Genomic DNA, 22,626 nt, shown 5'->3' with positions numbered 1-22,626 from the left:
GCTGTGTTCCCTCTCTCCATCTCTGCATAATTTTATACACGCTGGTCACATCCCTTCCCAGCCTTCATCTTTCTAGACTAAAGAGTCTGCGTTTGTTTAATCTATCTTCATATGGCAGCCCCCTCTACCCTCCCCCATCCCCTTGATTGTAGAGTGGCCCTTCTCTGGATCATCTCCAGCTCCATTATGTCATTCTGGAAGCACTAAGACCAAACCTGCACAAATGTGTGTGTGTGCGTGCGCGCGTGCGTGAATGTGTGTGTGTGTGTGTGTGTGTGTGTGTGTGTATTCATCAGCCCTGAACCTCTGACTCTGCCCCCTCCCCAGTTATAAATCCTAGAACAGGATGCTTGCCCAAGACCCTCTCTCCAAACTACAGAGAAGGCCGGTTGGCCCCAGGCTGTAGCCTCCCCCTCTTTCTCTGCGCAGCCCTGGCCCCAAGGGGCTAAAACGGCTCCCTGTCTGGCTTGGGAGGCTGGGAGGTGGATAACTAGGATGGGGGGGCCGAGGGGGAGGGGTGGGGGGGTCTTGCGCAAGCGCACGCCGCCGCTCGGACCGCCAATGCTGCTGCCTCCCGGAGCAGAGGGAGGCAGAAGAGGAGGGAGGGAGAAGAGGGGAAGGGAGGGGGAGGCGGCACTTGGGCTGCAGCTCGCAACCAGAGGCAGTCTCTCTCTGCTCTCTGGAGGGACGGGGAGCGGCAGCCGCGGAGTAGGATGCTCTGCGGGGCGCCCTGAGCCGGGGGCGCGTGAAGCAGCTTCGGGGGCCGGGGCCACAGGGCAGCTTTCACCATGCATCAGTCCCTGACTCAGCAGCGGTCCAGCGACATGTCCCTGCCCGATTCCATGGGTAAGTCCAGCCGCCCTTCCTAGGGGCGGCGGCAGCTTGGGGTGAGTGCGCTGCCCTCTGGACCACAAGCGCCCCGGCCGCCCCGGAGAGCCGGGGAGCGGGAAGCGGGGCCAGGTAGGGGGTCCGAGCTCCCCTGCGTCTGGGTCGCCGACCAGAGCCCCAGGGGAGCGGCCCAGCGGGGGCGGGGGCGACGCGCGGAGACTGGAGCGCCAAGCTTGCGTCGGAGTATCCCTGCCCCGGAGTGCGGGTGTGTGCGTGTTTGTGTGCGGGCGCCGACAGACTTGCAGCTGGTGGTAAATTCCAGCTGTCTGGAGATCCAAACACTTCCCTGCAACCTGCGCCCTCGCTTTCCATTCGACGCTCCCTCTTTGCAAAGTCCCCGTCACTTCTAAGAGCTCACGACTAACGACAATTAGGAGAAGCAGAGTCCTCGCCCCCTCCCAACTCTGTCGAAGCTGCCCAGAAATTCAGAGCTGCAGTGGTGGTGGTGGGGGCAGACTTGCACCTCGCTGGTGGGGGGGTTTGCGCAACCCTGGGGGATGGGCGGGGGGGGTGGAGGGGGGTTCGCGGGAGGGGAATTCCTAAGGAATCACTCAAGACAGCCCAGCCCTGCAGTCTGCAGCGGCAGGATCAACATTCCTTGAATTTGATTCCTGTTCTGCTCCAAATGCACGGAATGTGCGTGAGTGTGAAAAAAGAGGTTGGGGGGGGGGGGAGAGACGAGTGAGAGCGCGAGAAAGAAAGAGCGAGCGCGAGCCCGCGCATCTTCTGAAGTAGCGCTTTCCCTCTCGGGGTGGAGTGGAGGGGGGGAGACCCACTAGCCTGATTTGGTTCAACACTTTTCCTCATCAAACCTGGGGGACAGCTCATCAAATCAGGCACCAACTTGGCTGCCCCTCGAAGCTGCTTTTTGGTAGTTACAAGCAAAACACAAACCCAGTCCCCCTCAGCTGTTAGGCACCTTCCCAAGCCCTATGATTTCACTGGGCGGAGAAATTAATTTGGAGCCCAGGAGAACGGGAGGAGATTGTCAAACCATGATCCCACCTAATCTTAAAATTCGCCTCGGGTACACTTTAACATAATCGAATTATCTCTTGCCAACATACTTTACATTCTGCAAATTTCCTCCGTCCCGAATTCCTGCCATCCAATCTGCTCAGGTCTTCTCCGATGAATTTGCGGGAACATCTCAAAAGGAGGGGGCGGGGAGAGGGTTGAACCCCCTGTGTGAGCTCCTTACTGCCTGCAGAAGGCCCGGTCTCCACAGAATTCGTTCACCGGAGGGACCCCAGAAAGTGTCATCTCCTAGATGGTGAGAAGATTCGTATTTTCAATGGTTTTGCATATGCAGTATGAGAATTTGCTCTTTTTTATTTTTAAGGGTGTAGTCATTTGCAACGTGGTCCAAATGAGGCCAAGGACTTGGGTCCGAATCCAGAACCCAGCAGTACCAGACTCCCCCCAGCTGTCTTTCTAACACGACACACACACACACACACGCACACACACGCACACACACACGCACGCACGCGCACACAGGCACACAGAATGCACTCCTCACCTTGGCCAGCTGTGGCGCCAGCGCAGCCCCTGGCTCCCCGACGCCAGACTGTTGCGCCAGGGAGGGCCGGGTGGAAGAGTGCGAGGGCCCGCAGCGCCCATTCCCGCAGTGGGCCACAACCACCTGCAAAGCCCGCCCCCGCGTCTGGCCGTCTGCCAGTGGGGGAGTGGGCAGGTTAGGGGCCCGGGGCTTAAAACGTTGCTACTTGGCACATGGCTCTGTGGGCTGGGAAACAAGATGAAGAGAGTTCTTTCTTGGGCTCCCGGGGGCCCTCAGCCAATCTTGGCGTTTCCCGAAAGGTCTGCGCAACAAGAAGCTGAGTGGGCTTCTCCCAGCCCAGACTCTACACTGCGGGGAAAAGAATCCTAGATCCCTCATAGACGCGCGAGCCTGCTCCACGCATCCCGCTTTGTAAAGTCTGCAGACCCAGGCACTAGCAAATTCCTGAGTCGAGTGGTAACCCTGGATTTCCAGTTTGGACAGGGGAGTCTCCCCGGAGTTCCCTGGCTCGGGTCCCGCACAACCCAGGCCTGAATCAGCGTCTAGGCTATTTAGGAGCTACTCCCACTTAACTCAACTCTGGCAACGCCACCTTCCCTTGCATGGGGGGTGGGGGGGTGGAAGTGGGGGGGGTTGTGTTTCAGCCCCCAAGGGGCAGCATTTCTGAGGGGATTCCCTCTGCAGGCAAGACACAACTGCAGCCCAAACAGTAAAATTTAAGACACACACTGCACCAAGGTGCCTGCATGAACGTTTGCTGGCTGCCTGGGGATGAACGGTTAGTACAAGGCTTGGAGCAGAGCAGGCGCTTGGCAATATGAAGATGGTAATTTGACTCCCGCGCCCCTGCATCCCCTTCCAGCAAACCCCCTTCTCCTTTTTGGCAACACCGCCCCCAGGCGCTAAGGCACCTCTACTACAGCGGGCACTCCTCTCCCAAATAACACATTTGTAATTCACCAGTGACCTGGGACATCTCTGATCAAAGAACTGCCAGAGGCGGGGTGGGGGCGGGGGGGGGGGGACGCAGGATATCAGCACCCTTAAGAAAATGATTGAGAGATTGACGGCCTTGAGGCTCTTGCGTGGGCAGGCACCTGTTTCCACCGATGTGCAAGGCTGGGACTTCCTGGGACCCTCCCTGTGTGGCAAAGCTGACTCAGGTAAGCAAATCCTAACTGGTTCAAAAGATGAGCCCTCCAAATTAGCCAGTCATCAACAACATGGTGTATAGGACAGGCTACTGGGCCCCTGTCCTTGCTGCACGCCGATAGCGATTACACACCCTGTAATCAAGGGGGTCATCAAGAGCTCGTACAGGTAAAACAGGAGTAAGCAGAGACAATCATCCCACCTTCTGGCAACCCACATCTTCGTTCCTGTCATATACACCATCTTGGACCTGGATTTATCATATGACTTGTGTGCCAGACCCCCAATTTACAAGGGTAATCAATTTACCATTGATATATGTATTGAGTAAGGTATACAGGAATTCAGGGACATGAAATAATGAGCGATTAGAATAGAGTGAGCTTGGTAAGAAAACTTTTGGAGGAGGTTAGTTTTGAGCAGGTTTTAGGGGAAGGGAGGGACTCAGATTCAAAGACCGCAGTGCAGGTGGGGGATCTGACCGGGGGGAAACCAGGCTGTATCTGGAAAGGTGGAGGCAGCAAATAATTGGGCGCTTCTAGAGCTGAGTATCCTGGTCGTCACGAATCTGGGGTGGAGGTGGGGCACTGCAGAGAGGGAGGGCCGCAGTAGCTCTGCAGGGAAGCTGCTGGGGGCGGAAGGGGGGCAGGCAATGCCCATGACGGGATTTCAGACTCTCCCACTGCTCTTGGTTGCAGGGGTGGTTGTCGTTGTTCAAACAGAAATCTACTGGGCGCCAAGTCGTCGGGCTAGTGAGAGACATTGGGGTTTTGTGACATTAGTTGACCAGAGGCTTTTAGCTCTGGGGACCCATCAGGTATACCCTAATTTAAAAAATCAATCCTATGAACACAGCTTGTATTTATTCACACAATTCCCCGCATGCCTTTTTGATTAGAAGGGAAGACATTCTGATATGTTGCCTCTGGTTCATTCAACAAGTATTGACTGCTCTCTAAGTATCAACCACTACGATAGGCACTGTTTTCTGGTACCTCCTGCTTTATTTAAGTACCTCCTGGTATCCGAAGTTTTTTGATATGTTGATTAACTAAACAAAGTCGGAATCAGATGTTCCTGTGTTCGCGGGAACATCTAGGGCAGGCCCCAAAACTGTACCCTAATAAGAATAGGGCTTCCTTCTAAAATGAAACAACCACCAGGAACATGTCCTAAACGGAAACAGTTTACCTTTAGTAGCCTGGACCACACGTTCAGAGAACGCTCATCTGCTCTAAGCAGATGTGACTTTTAAGTCAAATTGACACTAAAGATAAAAGGAGAGGTGACCCTTCACTTTTCAAAAGCATTCACCCCGCAGTTCCTTATGATGGTCAACTCCCCAAGTACAACTAGAAATAATTTCATCTTCCACAATTATAGTCCTTATAGTGTAAAGTAGGGAGTGACTTGGGGGGGGGGACAGAGAATAGATATTCAACCTAGTGATGAGAGAGTTTTCATGGGACTTTTCAAAACAAATCCTATTTGGAGGCAAGGCCCCTGGAAATCTGTAGGATCTTTGCCTGGGTTTCTCAACCGACTGGATTTTCAATTCAGGTTCTCAAGCAGGAGAAAAAAAAAAATAGATTTTCAAATGACACCATGTGGTTTGCTGAGTCACTTTTCTGACCTGGCTCCTGTGCTTTTAAGAGCTAGAGTGATATTTGCAAAGGAGACCCAAGAGCTGTGAATAGGATTTAAAGCCACTTGGCAGGGAAGGAGTGGGCAGGCGAGTGATACCAAAAAAATTAGAAAGACCATACACACACTCCCTCAATTTAGTCTCTAAAGTTATATGTTTTCTGTGTGAGGTGTTGAGACACTTTTCGTGCGTCACAAAGATACCCCTGGCGGCTCCAGATGTTTCCTCACTGTGTTTTGCTAATTTGAGGCAGGGGAGGGCTCAGATGGGCTGAGCGACAAGAAGGCAGACAGAATGGAAGGCGAGGTAGGTAGGTTTATGTTAGAGCCCCTCTGTTCACCGGGAAGCATCTATCAACAAACAGACTCAAGGACCCTGGTTTAGACACTCATTTAAAGGAACCCCTCGAGATCCAGACGGAGGCTAACTAACCTCCGGGCGAACAGAAAATAAATCCTGCCCCCCTCACCCCCACCCCCCCACCCCCCGCAGTCCGCAGCTCTGCTCTCGGTGTTTCCACCAGTCAGCCCGCCATTTGCATCCCAAATAGCCCTCTCTCACGAAGGGCCCTGATGTCACAGGTGTCCCCAGTGGTCCTTCATGCTCTTCCCCGTGGAGGCTGGACTCGGGCCCCACTGGAGAGGAGCCTTCATCTCCCAAGTCTCCCTGCCTCGCCTCCCAGGGCGAGATCGGGGTGCCTACAAGCGCTCCAGCCCTTCTACATTGCAATGTGTCTTAGAGCGGGATCGCATTAGAAATGACCCTGATGAGTCACGTCGCTCACTTTCCAGGCTGACGTCAGGGGAGACCGCCGGCCCCTCCCACCTCCCTTGGAGCCCTCGGCGGGGACGGCCCCGGGGAAGACAAGATGGACGGTGGCGCGAACCCGGGGTGGCGCGCTCCGTCCACCCGGGAGGGCGGATCTGCTGGGGGCTGCGCGGGCCCGGCCGCAGCCCTGCCCTCTGCCCTCCTGGCCTCGGGGTCTCGCTGCTTGTCTCGCCTCCCTCCCCCGTCCTTCGTCCCCGCTCCTCTCCCTCCCAGTGGTGCGGTCTGGGCGGCTTCAGAGGCGGCTGCTGCCCTGAGGCCGAAGTGAGGCCTCCCGGGACGGTGGGGTCCTGGGAGCGGCTTCTGGGGGCCTCTTTGGGCCCCTAAACGCCAGCCAAGCCACATGGGTGGGTGACCCCCATCGTAAGGCTCCCCGCCGCTTCATCCGTCTCACTAGAGAACTGGACGCCCCTACCATTCCCCCCACTTGCTTGGTTTCCCGGAGCGCAGAGGTGAGAACTCATCCCCGGTGGTCCCCGTGGGGAGTCCCTTCCCCTCGCTGGGGAAACAAGGGCGGCGCGCGGAGCGGTGCTCGATTCCTTTCCCAAAAAATTATATTCAAAAGCGAGTCTCGATACCATTTTTCTATCTGACTTAATAAGCCTGTTTTCGGAAAAAAAAAAAAAATATTGGTTTGCGCTATCGTGTCTGATAAGCATTGAGTAGGAGAACGGGTTTCTTGTCATTTATAATATTTATGTCACCCTCACATAGGCCTAACTGTGTGTAAGTTATAATCTTCCCCATCTACCTCCCCCGATACATATCTTTGTGGACTAATGGCCTCCAAACACTTACTTTATTACACACATTTGTTATGTGACAAATCTTGCCAACACACCATTTTAAAGTTTATACGCGAGGTGGCAAATGTCAGAAATAAGTGAAAAAAAGAATCCCAGTACCTGGCTTGGTTGTGATATTTACACTGAAAATGAAATTTCATATCTCCGGCTTATAAAAAATAACCCTTCTTAGTTGCATTTTGGCTTTAAAATATTTTCATTTAATGCCTCCATGCGTACACTTCCCATTTATCATAGGCCTTGTAATTTGGCCTTAAAAAACACTCGACTAAGTGGGTACGACACATCTTTCATGGAATGGCAAAAGCACAAAATTTGTTGTGGGGTTTTTTTTTTTTAATGTAACTGCTAAGATGCCGTCTGTTCATTTTCAAACCGGATATATATATATATATATATATATATATATGTATATATATATATTTTTTTTTTCTTCTTGTAAACGTGGCACCTGATGATTGCAAAATACCGGAAGCTCCATCCCTTCCCCATAATTCCCCTCCCCAGAGATAACCCCAGCTACCAGTTGGGGTAGGAAAGGAAGACCTTCCAGTGATTTTTCCCTTTAAGTCCGTGCCCTTCTCCGGCCAAAATGAACCACTTCAGTTTCTCTGTGTGCTTTCAGGAGCCTTCAATCGAAGGAAACGAAACTCCATCTATGTCACCGTGACTCTGCTTATTGTGTCGGTGTTGATTCTCACGGTGGGCCTTGCCGCAACCACCAGGACCCAGAATGTGACCGTCGGAGGTTATTACCCGGGAGTTATTGTAAGTATAAAAGGCCTAGGTAGGTCTCAGGGGCTTGCTGGCTGCGGTCTTTCGGGTTCTACTCGGAGGGTTTTTGACTGTCTGAGTTTCCAGGGTTTGCTCAGGTTTCCTCCTGTATATTTCTCTGTATGTGTACAGAGAGGAAACTCTGGGCCCGTTAAGAAGAGCACTGGACTGAGAGTCAGAGGAATCCCAGCTGTGTCCCTAATTAGCAGTGTGCTGCTGAGGAAGTCACCTCGCCCTTTAGGCCCGTGGTTTTCTGGTCTACGAGGTGTCACCAACCAGCAGGGTTAGCTTTAGGCTAAGGTCCCTTTCTCTCTGGGCACCTGCTTTCCCACGTATAACAGGCGTCACCTGACCCTACCTGAAACCTGACGACGGCTTGACACTCTGACCCTCAGCGCTGACCTCCAAAGTGAGCCTGCATTCCTATCAGGAAACACATGTGGAACATTTACTTCTAAGATAGGTATATTTATCCATTTACAGGTTTTATACATGTTCCTAAAACATACAGACATGGAAATTCAAGAATTACATTCAAAAGAAATAACTTTTATTATCCTCATGCTAACTTCAAAGAATGACATACACTTCGCATGAAGTCGGTCATTAAAGGTAGTGGCTATGAACCCTTATTTCCAGTAGCCCGCTAGATCATTTTGAACAGTTTTGGCTGACTTATCAGGGACAATTAGGGTACCGTGGGCATCATTTTTGGAAATTTTCAAATTGGGGTAGAGTCGACACACAATATCACACTACTTTCTGGTGTACGACATGGTGAGTCCACATCTCTCCATGTTATGCTGTGCTCACCGCAAGCGTAGCTGCCGTCTGTCACCATACAGCGTGGCGTCATTGTTTTTTTAATGTCGATCCCACTGCGTGGCTGACAAAAAGCTCATCCCGAGACAAGTGTCAACTGTGCCGTTTTCTTGTGGCTCGCTTCTGCTTACTTACATTATTAGGGTCATCTTCAATTTGCGGTTTCTCAGCAGGAGCCTTTCCAAACCACCTGTCCATTTGATAGGGACCAGTTTAGTTAAAGCTAGATAATGCAATCCGGGCACACGTCAAAAGCCCCGCCATCAACTGGTTGCTGCTGGGATCTTGCCTTTTCCTCCCTGCAAGACGGGCTGACCTTGTTATCTGACATTCACACCGGGGGAGGGCGCCAGTGACAGTCTGTTTATTGAATATTTGTCCCGCTTAATTTCTCTTACTAGTTTAGATAAACAATAAATAGGAAATAAGAGTTCGAATAGTTTCTTAGTGTACATCAGTGGATTGTTGTATCCATCACCAGGGTGCGTGGGATCCGCTCTGGAAACCACTGAACTCTTGACATACAAAGCCTCATTTTATAGCAAATCATCATGTCGTATACGTGACATAGATACAATTTCTTTTGTCATTTATACTTCAATAAATCTGGGGAAAAGAAGAGGAAAGAGAAACAAAAACAAACATGAGCCTCATTTGGATCGACACACACACGGCTGCTGATCCCAAAAGCCTAACCCTAGAGGTAGGGTCATGTTTTCACCATCAATTATGTAACTTGTCAATTGTAAGTGATTGTAGAGAACAGGGAGGAAGTTTGGAAGTTTAGGATGGTTCTTTTATGTACAGTTAGTACAGCAAAGAGGTCAGATGTGTTTGTGTTGTTGTTGTTTTTCTTTTTTCTTTTTTTGAAGAGGTGGGGTTGGAGAGAGAAGTCAGGGAGAGGAAAGGATTAAAGATGGATGTCTTTGACAAGCCCAAGCTGCTGCGAGTGACCAAGCCTGACGAGGGTTGCCTAGGCCACGGATTCCACAGTCAGCCTCCTCAATAGCCCTAGCTGGCTGGCGCCAGACATGCCTCCCACCTCCCACAGGCTGCCTGGGAAGTTCCTTCGCCGCTCTTGGGCAGGCAGGGCTCCCTCCAGCCAAGGGCAGGTGTCCCACAGACACCCGTTTGGTGCCCTCTGTTAAATGTGTGATGTGAGAACTCGCCCGGTCCACTTCCTGTGGTGAGGCAAGAAAACCAGTTGTCAGCAGAATTGGGTTTTATTTTTAAGCACAAGCGAGGGGGGCGAGGAGGAAGGGGGAGGTAAGATTGCATTTTGGTGGCTTGGAAAAGCAATTTATAGGGTCTGTGTGACTTTGTGTGCTTCAGGTAGCTGCGTTTTGTAAAATATTTCTGACGGATGAACAGATGCTCAAAGCCAAGAGTCAGACTCCCCATGGGTGAGGAAAAGGTATTTTCCCTGTCATTTAAGAGTAGGAACTCCTATTCTAGAACAGTGGCTATGAACCTGCTCTGTAGAATAGCTGCCTGTGGGTGGCTAGGTTGGAATGCATTAACAAAGGAAGGAGGGCGCATGATTGTTGGTATTCGAGTACCTGATGTTCAGCAAGCTCGGGAAGTTGAAGGGGTGCGTGCCTGTGTGTGTGTGTGTGTGTGTGTGTGTGTGTGTGTGTGTTTCACTAAAAACTAATATGGAAATGTTAAGAGGAGAACCATCCCTAACAGACAGTGTGCCCCATGGTTTACCCTTTAAAAATGTGCTCTTAGAGTTCCTGTAGATTTGTTTCTTTAAAATGGGTTTTAATTATAGAAAGTGAATGGGGAAGATTGCAGATTGAAAGGCAGAAAAATCCATTTGGGTTTAAAGGTCAAATCGTGTTGTAACAAATACAGTGACGACTCAGGCCTCTGAAACAGCGTGTGCCTGACAATCCAGATTTATCCGGGAGTGGGATGCTTTCGCTCATTGACCCGTTTGGTTATTAGAGAGGTAGGTACTGTATAAACTCTAAGCCAGTGGTTTCCCTACTTCGGTGTGCAGAAGAATGACCAGATGAAGCTATGGGAAATGCAGACCTCAGGTCCCTACCCCCAGAGATTCTGGTTTGGTAGGTTCGGTATGGCCCAGGAACCTGAATTTCCTTTTGATGAGCTAATTTTGATTGGAAAAGTAATACAAATTGAATCTGCATTTTACTAAATACCCCAGGGGAGCCTAATTCAAATGAACCGGCAACCACTTGGAGGACTAAAACCCAATAAATAAAATATGCTCAGCATTAAACCCAGACATTTTAAGATTCCATACTGGCAAATTGGTCACTCTGAATATAAATGATCAGTGTATAGCAATGTGAAAAATTTCAGGCTACTTGGAACTCTGATGTTTTGGGGTTAGCTCTGCTGGTTAAATGCTTTAACAATAAATGAGAATTCAAAATTTCAAACCAGACAAATTAGGGAGCGGTTATTACATTAAAAGAAGGCTTATTATACATACAGCTCACTTAAATATAGAGACTCGGGCATTTTAAAATATAATTACATTTGTACAGCTCAAACTCACATGAAACTTTTCTGGGGCATATTCATTTTGCCAAGCGAGGTGCCCTTGTACAGCAAGGTGCATTATAATAGGTCATGAGCTACTTGATCTGAGCTAGAATGTGGTGCCAGCATCCTAAGACACACATGCATGTATGCATCTTTAAAGGTGCTAATCTGTCCAAGCGGAACTGCGCAGTTTTTTTAAAAACTTAAAACCGATGAAGAAAGACAAACTGGTTTAGGATTTTTACCATCCACGAATGTTCCAGACATTCCATTCCAGAAGAGTTCAGTGAGCTTTCTACACCGGAGGCCTAAAAAAGGCAAGAGGCTCACTTGTTGTATAAAGCTGAAAAGGGCAGGGGAGAGAGCGCGCTCCTTGTCTGCAACACTTTAACCTTCGATCCGGGAGAATGAAGCCTTTAAATGTGTTTCCCAAGCAACCCACAAGATGGGGTTGGCCACCTGATCAGCATGGAAATCTTTCATTCTTGTACCCTCTCCCCAGTTGTTGTACTGCTAAGACCCATGCCAGCCTGGGTTTTCTTTAGGAGAAAAAAAAATAGGAGTTTCAGCCCCGTTCACAAGGTGGGGGTGTGTGTGTGTGAGTTAATGGAAAAATTATATCAGAGTTACCGTGGGATAGTAGGAAACTGAGACAGCAGGGATCATTCAAAATAATGGCCCAGAAACTTTCTTTAGGCAGATGTGGCTTCAGCTTCACATGTAAAGACTCTTGATAAATCCAACAAAGTTTAGACTAAAGCATGCTAAGGAAACATACTGAGCTCTGGATGGTAGAAGTTTGTAGTTTATTGTGAATTAGGGAGAAATGTGTCCACCTCTTGTTGAGAATGTCTCAAAAATATAAAATCATTCTAAAATAAAGTTCCTACCCCTAAGGTACATTTCAAAGATGGCTCTTGAATCTGGATTTGCTAAGTAAGACTTGCAATGCCGTAAAGTTCTAACCTTCATTGGCTCCCTGTTCCCTCCTTAGTTTTGTCATTCACAGCACTCCAAAGATGCCTTTGGTCTGGTCTCCCATTCCCCCCTCTTTTGCCAAAACTGTCAGTTCATGGCCCTGAACGCAACTTGGATTTTTCTGCCTTGCTGCTGTCATTTTCATTGTTCCCCCGGTCTGGAATGTCCTCCCTGCCTTTCCTTTCTGTTTATCCAAATGCTCTGTTCTATCCCAACTTAAAGACAAGGCAGGACATTTTTCAACCGCGGGGGTCCACAGTGGCGTCTGCCATCTTTGAACTCCTTACCATAGATTTCTCCTACTCATGGTTCCTGGAAAATACATCCTGCTTTATGGCATCTGTAGGGCCATATTCTCATTTAGTTTTGTTTTTACATGTCCCCGATCCCTTATCTGAATCCTTGGGCCAGATGTGTTGGAGAATTTAGATTTCTTTCTTTCTTTTTTAAAATATTTTTTAAAAAAATTTTAACGTTTATTTATTATTGAGAGACAGAGAGACACAGAGCGTGAGCAGGGGAGGGGTGGGGGGGGGAGACAGAATCCGAAGCAGGCTCCAGGCTCTGAGCCGTCAGCACAGAGCCCTACGCGGGGCTCGAACTCACAGACTGAGAGATCATGACCTGAGCTGAAGTCGGATGCTCAGCCGACTGAGCCACCCAGGCGCCCCTCTTTTTTTAATATTTATTTTTTGGCGATGGAGAGCACAAGTGAGGGAGGGGCAGAGAGAGGGGGACAGAGGATCCGAAGCGGGACTTGCACTGACAGGCTGACAGCAGCGAGCCCGATGTGGGGCTCGAACCCATGAACCGTGAGATCATGACCTGAGCCGAAGTCAGATGCTCAATGGACTGAGCCATCCAGGTGCCCCTAGATTTCTTTTTTATTTTAGAAGGATAATACAGTGCATATATTATATTATCTAACATCCCAGGGGGGTTGAGAAAAACCCCATAATCAAGCACTTTCATATTCCTCTAATAAACTGAGTTTTTATACTAAGTGGATAAAGATTGTAAAATAATCTCACATCAGTTCAAGGTTTTGCCACCAAGTTAGTTACGAAAAAAAAACAACCTTTCGTTTTTAAGAGCTTTGTGGATTTCAGGATTATGGGAAGGAATTGTGGACCAGTTTACCTAATTATAGCTCCTTGAGGGTGAGTCTCATTGGTTGTAGTATCATATCCCCCGCCCCTACTTCTGGCCTCCAAATCACAGATATAGCACGGTGCCTGCCACAGAGTAATGTCCAATTAACATGTATTGAATGACTAATCCTTCTGAGCCTCGGTGCAGTGAATGGGAATCGGCCCAGTCCAAAAAGAGCCGTTAAATCTGACTTTGATGTCTAACGATTTGTGTTTTCCTTCAATGAGTGGAGGGCAGCCAAATCAAAGCAAATTGGTTATTTATTCAGGTAATGGGGAATCAAGATGTAGGTCCAAAGGCCTACACTTGCCATGATTCCCTGCAGTTCTCGAGGGATAGCCAAAGAGCTTACCTTTCTGGGGTCTCAGGAAAGTAAACAGTCGATTAGAAGTAGCTGCCCACTTTCAGGAAATTCTGTTGATTTTCCCCTTTTTATTTTCAACCCCTCAGCTCTTCCTCAGATAGGATTTTTCACTCCATCCTTGCAGGGAACCTCTTTCCTGGAGAGGGAGGGGAAGTGACGAAAGTCACTATTCTACTGACACACCACAAATGCAGCACAGTGTGGCTGAAAGAACACCAGCTGTTGGTCAGGGCACCTGCGGACTCCTGGCCCTGTCAGTAACTTGCTATAAGAGGGGATGAGTCCATACAATTCTCTAGGCCACCATTTTCTTATCTGTCAAATGGGAATCGTATCAGCTCCACCCAACTCCTTAGCGTTACTGTGACCAAAATGGAGGGCACATGTTGCTTTAAGTTAAAATGCTTTTCAAATGTACGGTAGTTTTTGCAACACTGGTGAGTTCATCAGCCTGTCATCCAGGTGAGTGAATTCTTCCAGCATGACTCAAAAGACAGTAGTTCCCTGCCTGGTGATCTCTACCTATCTTTGACCCCATGTTAAAATGTCTCCTCCTCTGTGAAATCTTAGACTTAACATTTATTTAGCATCCTACCTCATGCAAGTCACACCACGTACTTTGTTAAAAAAGGTTTTCTTTTATTTGAGTATAGTTGACACAATGCTGGGCTAGTTTCAGGTGTATGACATAGTGATTCAACCATTGTGCTGTGCTCACCACGAGGATAGCTACCATCTGTCACCGTACAACGTTATTATAATATTACTGACTGTATTCCCTATGCTGTGCATTTTGTTCCCATGATTTATTCATTCCATAACTGGAAGCCTGTGTCTCTCACTCCCCTGCACCTATTTTGCTCATCCTCCACCACCCCCCCCTTCCCTCTGGGAACCACCAGTTTGTTTTCTGTATCTATAGGTCTGACCCTGCTTTTTGTGTGTTTATTCAAGTGTTCTGTTTTTCAGATTTTGCATATGATGAAATCATATGGTATCTGTCTTTCTCTGACTTACTTCACTTAGCATAACACCCTCCAGGTCCGTCCAGGTTGTCACAAATGGCAAGATCTCACCCTTTCATGGCTGCGTATACATACCACATCTTCCCTTATCTCTTCGTCTATCAGGGGACACTTAGATTGCCTCCGTATCTTGGCTATTGTAAATAATGCTGCAATAAATGGAGGGGTGCATGTATCTTTTTGAATTAGTGTTTTTGTTTTCTTTGGGTATATACCTAGTAGAAGTCACACTACATACTTTATCTCATTTAATCCTCACAGCAGCCCTGTGTGGTAGTTACCATCATGGTTTGCATTTTATAAGTGAGGTACCTGAAGCACAGAGTGGTTAAGGGACTAGCCCAAGGTCACACAGTTTACAAATAGCAGAGCCAAGGATATAATACAAAATGAATGATTCTCTTCTCCTGTAGCACTATGTTTATATGTTGCCTGCGGTCCTTAACCCACAGTTTGTCTCTCCTTCCCTGGACTAGGAGCCCCTGGAGGGCAGGGACCACATCCTGTTTATCTGGCACAAGTGCTTAGTGAATATTGGAAAGTTGAATGAATCGGAGTGGATTAGAATGGAATGGAAAGAAAAGTAGGGAACTGGATAAAGTAACTGTCTAACCTGGGACTTCGGTCCCAAGTGCCTTGTCTTTCCAGTCAATTCCATAAGGCTTCAGCCCACCTCTTCCTGGCCACTACCATCAGAGTTATTTGAGAGTGCCAGGAATGACGAGGTTTTTTGCTTCCTGTCTGAAGGTCAAGACTGCTGTTGGGGTCCAGGAGACCATTAAGTGAATATCTGTGGAAACTGATAAGCTGCTCAAAGGACTTATTTTCCATGTAAGAGACTGCCTCTGATTTTCTCACAGTCTCCACAAGTGGTCCAGAGTGCCATGAACACAAACTATTCATGGAATTCTTCCTAAAAAATAAAAGCTGTGGAATATATTGCAGGTGTGAATAAGAGAAAACATGAAGCTGTGTTATGAAATACAGCAAGCAATGATAAGATTTTCCAGCTCAAATTGGGTTAGAGTTGCTCAGAAACTAAATGTCTTCAAAAATGATACTAATCAGGGGCGCCTGGGTGGCTCAGTCAGTTAAGCGTCCAACTTCGACTCAGGTCATGATCTCACAGCTCGTGAGATGGAGCCCCGTGTTGGGCTCTGTGCTGATAGCTCAGAGCCTGGAGCCTGCTTGGGATTCCAGGTCTCCCTCTCTCTGCCTCCCTGGCTCGTGCTCTGTCTCTCTCTCTTTCTCAAAAATAAATAAACATTAAAAAAAGTTTTTAATGGTAATAATCACTAGAACAATAATTAATATTTCCTGAGTACTTACTGTGTGCCAAGCACTGTGCTAAGTTCTTTCAATGTATCATCCTGGTTTGTGCTTGCAAAAGCCCTACGAGATAGCCACCACTCTAGTCCCCATTTTCCAGATTCGGAGACTGAGGTTTAGAGAAGCCAATCAGTTTGTTCAAGATCCCACAAACAAAGGTGGAAGAGCTGGGGCAGGAAGCCAGGCTGGTGTGAGAACCAGGTTTTAATCAGTATACTGTATAAAACAACACATTTCAATTACATTTAAACTAAGAACAGGTGTTGGGGCGCCTGGGTGGCTCAGTCAGTTAAGCGTCCAACTCTTGATTTCGGCTCAGGTCATGATCTCACGGTGGTTTGTGAGATCCAGCCCCGCATCGGGCTCTGTGCTGACCATGAGGAGCCTGCTTGAGAGTTTCTCTCTCTGCCTCTCCCCCACTCTCTCCCTCTCTAAACAAACAAACAAACAAACAAACAAACAAATAAGAACAGGTGGGAGATGGGCATAGTTTACCTGTTGAGTGAGGATGTTCTCAGTAGAGTCTTGGATGGCACATGATATACTCTTCATACACTTCGGCTTCTATTTTCCAAGAGGGGTTGCTGGCTGAGTGGCCCTGAAGAATGAGTCCTTGGAAACTTGTATTCATTCCTTCCCTTCATTCCGTTTCATCCTTGGGTTTCTGAGACAGCGACCCAGCCCCCCCAGGCAGCCCACCACATTCCTGCCTCGCCCTCCAGGCCATTAGATTTCCAACCACAGGTGTAAGGCTTGGGGGGGCCTCAGACTGAAATAGATGCCCCTGTTAGCCATGGTAAGGCTGCAGATGGAAACCGGGACCATTAGTGAGGTTAAGAGACTCGCAACTACATTGCTGAGCTTGTGTTAAGATTTATTGGCCCATGCTCACCACTCTTTACTTCTTCCGTTTTTACCCCTATCGGCGGCCTTCGTTAGTGATCGTGTTCAGCTGAGACGGGCCACCTCAGTCCGCTAATGGCAGAAGTGAGAGGAAAGTGGGACCCGCTACACTGAGCCATCATCCTATCCACTTAGACAGGGAAATTGTTTCGCAGGGTTTTACGCTGCCATTTCTGTTCACCCTCTAATGAATGCTTTCTGTCCATAAATGAAGCAGAGATGGAAGAAGAGGTGAATAAGTGCTAACATAAATTGCAGTGGGTCAGCCACAAATACAAGCTTTCAAAAAATAGGGTTGGTTTTTTTTTTTAAGTCTAGGTTAAGGTGCTTGCTGATTTCTAAAGTACTTCCTGGGTTTGATTAGTGTGCCGGATGCATCGAAAATTACTATTTCAAATCTTCATTTTGTAATCCATGCATCAGAGTAGAAGGCCTCTTTTCAAAAAAAAAAAAAAAAGATTCAGATCAGAATATAATGTGTGCTTTTCACCGTTACATGTCTCTTACTGACTCACCAGTCACGCGCTAGGTAATGGATATTGACATTGAGATAGGCAGGCTCTGAAACGCTCCAGTTGACCTTTACTCGTAGCTTTTAGGTATGATTTATTTCTATGAGGAAAAAATTTGCAAATAGTGGGGGAAGCACTTTTATTGAACACCTTGTATCTGTGTAACAATTGCATGTGGCTTTAGCATCTATACCCCAGTTCTTTTCCGTTGTCCTGAATCATATCCAGGAGCTGCAACGATTGTGTGGCCAGGCTGGCCACCTTCCCACATGCTATGTTTGCCATCTTGTTTTGCAGCTCGGCTTTGGATCATTCCTTGGAATCATCGGATCAAACCTTGTCGAGAACAAACGGCAGATGGTAAGTCTGCATCGCTATAGAATTACACTCTTTGTCTGAAAAAGCTGAATATATTTATGAATTAAATAACACACTTCTTAAGGTTGCCCACATTGGGCCACAAAAGTAACTGCTCCTTTGCCTTTTCTCCTCCGCCTCCGGGGAACTTGTTCGAAAGTGACCCTGTGGTATGGGACTTGTTCTCATCTTGCCCAATGCTCCCTCAGTGCCCTAGTTGGTCTCCTTAAGTGAAAGAGATAGAATATTTTGGATCTTGCCCTTTGCTCTCCTCCTCCCTCTCAGATGCATAACCTTTGGGGAAGGTTTTTGCAGAGGGCTCCTGCCTTTTAGGGTATTACAATCTAGGAGACTTAGATCAAGAGGACAAGTCACACTTGGGGCACACAAAAGACAAAATTATGAAGCCAACCTAAAGTATTCCCACGACTCATACTTCAAAGCTAAGTGTGTTGTAATGTTCAAAAGAAGAAGGAACATGTAACAGGAGGTAAAACTTAGAAAGTTCTATGTCCTAACAGGGGCCGCAAGGGCAAGCTGTTGGGTTTCCTGGTATGGACCGAATTGCAAGCATATTGTAGTTTTATTGGCTTGTAAATCAAGATGCCTGGTGAGTGGTCAGATGATGGACTGATTAGGCTCCCCTAGTACAAGACTCTGTGGCATCTAGACTTTGATAATGGGGTCTATTTAACAGCAAGTTTAATCAGATAACGTCATAGCTCCAGGGACAGAGAACTCTAACCATATGTTCTCATATGAATCGCCCTCAAGGGAGAGCTCATAGTTCTCTTCTTCCATTTCACCTGGACTCCCCGCCTCCCTTGCCAGTTGTGTTTGCACTTGGGGCTTACATTATTCAAAATAACGGGAGAGTTTTAATTGTAGAGCTGATCATAGCATAGCTGATAATGCCAATTTCATGACATCGTTCATCCATTATTTACCAATTCTCTGTAGCTCTGTGAAGTGAGATTTATGGGGAGAGGCTTCTGAACAACTCCTGAAGGAGATGAGTATTTCCTCCTGGCCTGTAGAGGAGGGAGAACCTTAGGGTGGCCTTGACTTTGATTTGATTTTGCCCGGGAGAGCAGTTTAATGCCATGCTATTTCCCCCCTCTTTGCCCCCAAACACCCGAAGAAAGCAAAACACTGATTCCATCTAGTTCTGAGGGTCAACACAGGCAGACGGTAGGCTTAGGCAGCGCCTGCTCCTGCCCCTGTAAGCACCTTCCCCCGCATTGGGTTGTAGTATCACCCTTGTAGTGGAAGACGAATTATTAGGAAAACTTGTCATTTAACATGATCATATAACATGATATAACATTTATATATACACTCATATACATATATATGCATATACATATGCATATATGCTCATCATATAACATGTTGAGTATAGGGCGGTCTGGTTCAAGCAAACATTTTCTTACTTAAAAATTTTGGGGGGTGCCTGGGTGGCTCAGTCGGTTCAGCGTCCGACTTTGGCTCAGGTCATGCTCTCCAGATTTGTGAATTCAAGCCCTGGGTCGGGCTGTATGCTGACGGCCCAGAGCCTGGAGCCCACTTCGGATTCTGTGTCTCCCTCTCTCTCCCTGCCCCTCCCCCTCTCGCACTCTGTCTCTCCCTCTCTCAAAAAGAAATAAGCATTTGAAAAATTTTTAAGAAAAAATAAATAAATGCTAAAAAGAAAAAAGAAAACTTTTTTTTTAATTTTTTTTTTCAACATTTATTTATTTTTGGGACAGAGAGAGACACAGCATGAACGGGGGAGGGGCAGAGAGAGAGGGAGACACAGAATCGGAAACAGGCTCCAGGCTCTGAGCCATCAGCCCAGAGCCCGACGCGGGGCTCGAACTCACCGACTGCGAGATCGTGACCTGGCTGAAGTCGGACGCTTAACCGACTGCGCCACCCAGGCGCCCCAAAAGAAAACTTTTTGTATATATTACACAGAGTTAGTTGATCAGTTCCAGAGACTTCAACCCTTGTCAAATGTCTTTGGTATTTACTTTGGTATTTGTCTTTGGTATTTACATCTTGCTAAGTTGACTGTTCTTTCTTCAACAATGCAGAAGGCCATGTAGGGTTGTGTGGGGCCTCAGAACCATCCCTGTCTTCATCAGTGCCCACTGCGAGGGGTTGAGAAGAACACTGGACTAGGAGTTGGTGGGCACCAGACCGGATGGTGACCCCGGGCACACCACTTCCCCTCCTTGAGCCTCCAATCCACCAGTAAATAAAATAGGGGGTTGGACCACATGATGTCAAAGGTCCGACATCTTCCTGAGTCTGAGCCTGGAAGAGCCACACGCGTTCCTCCTTGGACAATAGGCTGGATGTTCATTTGGTGCTGACAGACTCACTGAATGAGTTTCTTAGCTTGCCCTGAACATGGGGAACGTGCTTCAGTGGCCCCTTCCCTGCCTCCCTCGGCTCCCACTCATCCTGGATGATTGAAGAAAGCACCCTCATGGGGTGGCCGGCCAGAGTTCTGCATTGGCTGGCATTCTCTTGGGGACCATCTAGTCTCCAGAAGCAGCAAGAGTGGAAGGCTAACAGACACTTTCGTTTCCCCCTCACCCTCGCAGCTGGTGGCCTCCATCGTCTTTATCAGCTTTGGGGTGATTGCGGCCTTCTGTTGTGCCATCGTCGACGGGGTCTTTGCTGCGAGACACATTGTGAGTACTTTCAGTCCTGGGTTCAAGCCATTGTACGATACAGCAAAGTTGAGTGTGTGCTGAGATGTGTGCCGAGTGCTGTGAGGGGTACAGAAGAGGGAGAAAACAAGATCTGTGTCTCAGGTTGCCGACAGTCGAGGACACCACGGGACACACGGTCATCTAGAGAACAGGGGCTGAGCCGGGGTATAAACTCTAAGTACCAGAGCGGTTTATCCTGGACTCCAGTGGCCAGGACAGGATTCCCCGTGGTGGTGGGAGCTAAGCCTTTGACACGTAACTGAGATTTGGAAAGGCAGAGGGAAGGGCTTTGGGGCCGGGGGAATGACTCGGAGGTGACGTTGGGAGCGAGGAGGCAGGGAAGAGCAGGGAGGCCGATGACTTGAGAGCCTTGGAGGCTTCAGCAGCCACAAGAACAGACCATGAGGACAGAGTCACCTTTTCTCAGATACCTGAACTTTGCTGTCCCTACAACCATGGTTGGCGTTTAGTGATAGGATTGGGCTCCAGAGAAGGCCCCAGAGCTAGAAGCCTCCACTCAGAGCCCAGTCCTGGAGTGCGGGTGCCAAATCCTTCCTCCTCTGGAGAAGCTGCACCTTGAGAAAGGCCATTTTACTCCTGAAACCCGGACCTGTGCTCTTGTTTGAGGAAGCCTGGGATTCGGGGCATTCCTGTGTGGCTGTCTACAGGAGCCCTCGCCCCTCTTTCAGTACTTTCCATTCCATAGTGTTCCAGACTATTCTGCTAGGGCTGACTTCTCCATCAGGCACAATAGGCACAACGCCTGTGGCCCATAGGACTTTCAGGGTTTCAGTAAAATATTAGCATTTCTTTTCAAATCTGTAGAAACATGATAAGCTTTTAGGTCAAGAAAAAGTTTTCCCATATAATATAAATATATTTGTCTTTATACCAATGCAGTCATTAGATATAATTAAAATAAAGAAGGGGCGCCTGGGTGGCTCAGTCAGTTAAGCATTTGACTCTTGATTCAGCTCAGGTCATGATCTCACAGTTCGTGAGTTTGACCCCCGTGTCGGGCTCCATGCTGACAGTGCAGGGCCTGCTTGGGATTCTCTCTCTCCCTCTTTCTCTGCCCTTCCCCCACTAGCGCTCTCTCTCTCAAAATAAACCTTTAAAAAAATAAAGAAAATATAATTTTCAATATTTTTTAACAGGGAGACGGACCCACAAAAGCAAAAGTGCCTAGGTCCCAGGGAGGCTGTAACATAGCCCTGATCCAGCCCACAAACCCAAATCAAAAGCGAGCCACAGCAACTTACTGGGCCCCCACAACCAACACAAGTACTCCTTTCATTCCTACTGAATCAGCAGGGAGAATGAAAACACCTCGTGAACTAGTTGGAACTGTTTTGCTTTCCAAAACAACTGAATTGGAGCAAAATTGTATTACCAGAATCTTCTGTGGATCAATGGCACTTTATTCCATTTCAATCACTGGCTAATAGTGCAGGTCATGTTGAGGGAGCCTCATGGGTATGGTTGGATCTGGGGAAGGATGATCTGTGACATTATTATTTCAATTCCAACTTGCTCTTGGACCCTCCTCTCAGGAGTAAGAGTCAGTCCATCATTTGCCAAGATTGGAGGGACTCATGTGGTTGGTGCTTCCCCACAAGCAGTCTCCGAATTGGTGTCTCAGGAGAGGATTTCTGGGCAGAGGGCAGAGTAAGGGGTGAGAGAGAGAGGGTCTTTACCCGATTTTCTTTCCGGGCCGAGAATTTAAATGTAGGCCCCTCTATCAGACCCATCCCTTCTGATTTTAGATGAGAACAGCCATCTTCTTCATCTTTTTCTTCTTAAAAAGGCCAGTGATACATGGGGAACTTGTAACATCCACAAGCCCACCACCCTAACTTAGCAATCCTTATCATTTTTGCATATGACCCTCTGAGTAAGCACCCAGTTGTGTGGCTGTGTGTAGCGTGGTTGCAGCCAATCATGGCATGCGTGCTATTGGTATTCAACAGGAGCCATCTTAATAACAATAATGCCTTGTTTTTGTGTAGCGTATTTAGCTTTTAAATGTGCCTTCACATCTATTGTCTCATTGGAGGCCCACAGCAATCCTGTGAGATATGTAGGGCAAGCATTATTATCCCCATTTGACAAGCAGTATTCACTCTGAGGCAGTCTCCATGGTAACAGAGGCCTAGTGGCCAAGAAGCCTGCAGTAGATTTTGATGGCATCATGAGCTAAAATGGCTTCCTCTTTTTCCCTCCTCCTCCCACTCCTAGTGTGTTTTTTTTAACAGCCTTATTAAGATGTAGTTCACATCCCATATAATTCACCCACTTAAAGTGTACAATTCAGTGGTTTTCAGTATCCTTGCTGTTACGTGGAAACCACCAC

At 47.9% G+C, this 22,626-nt stretch overlaps 1 protein-coding gene across 2 annotated transcripts in view; it reads left to right on the top strand.

Annotated features, from left to right (window-relative positions):
• Nucleotides 1-651: 651 nt before the first annotated feature.
• Nucleotides 652-22,626, top strand: part of TMEM255A (transmembrane protein 255A) — a 56,424-nt gene continuing 34,449 nt past the window's right edge. The window contains exons 1-4 of one of the 2 annotated variants that reach the window (XM_004000841.4): nt 652-846; nt 7,464-7,606; nt 17,512-17,574; nt 20,163-20,252. In XM_004000841.4, coding sequence (XP_004000890.1) covers nt 789-846; nt 7,464-7,606; nt 17,512-17,574; nt 20,163-20,252 — 354 coding nt within the window. In that variant the 5' untranslated portion in view covers nt 652-788. The remainder of the gene's footprint in view (nt 847-7,463; nt 7,607-17,511; nt 17,575-20,162; nt 20,253-22,626) is intronic. The other variant, XM_004000842.4, reaches the window with a different exon arrangement.

Source organism: Felis catus, chromosome X (genome assembly GCF_018350175.1).
Source record: "Felis catus isolate Fca126 chromosome X, F.catus_Fca126_mat1.0, whole genome shotgun sequence".
Taxonomy (NCBI): Eukaryota; Metazoa; Chordata; class Mammalia; order Carnivora; family Felidae; genus Felis; species Felis catus.
This window is presented reverse-complemented; position numbering and strand designations above follow the sequence as displayed.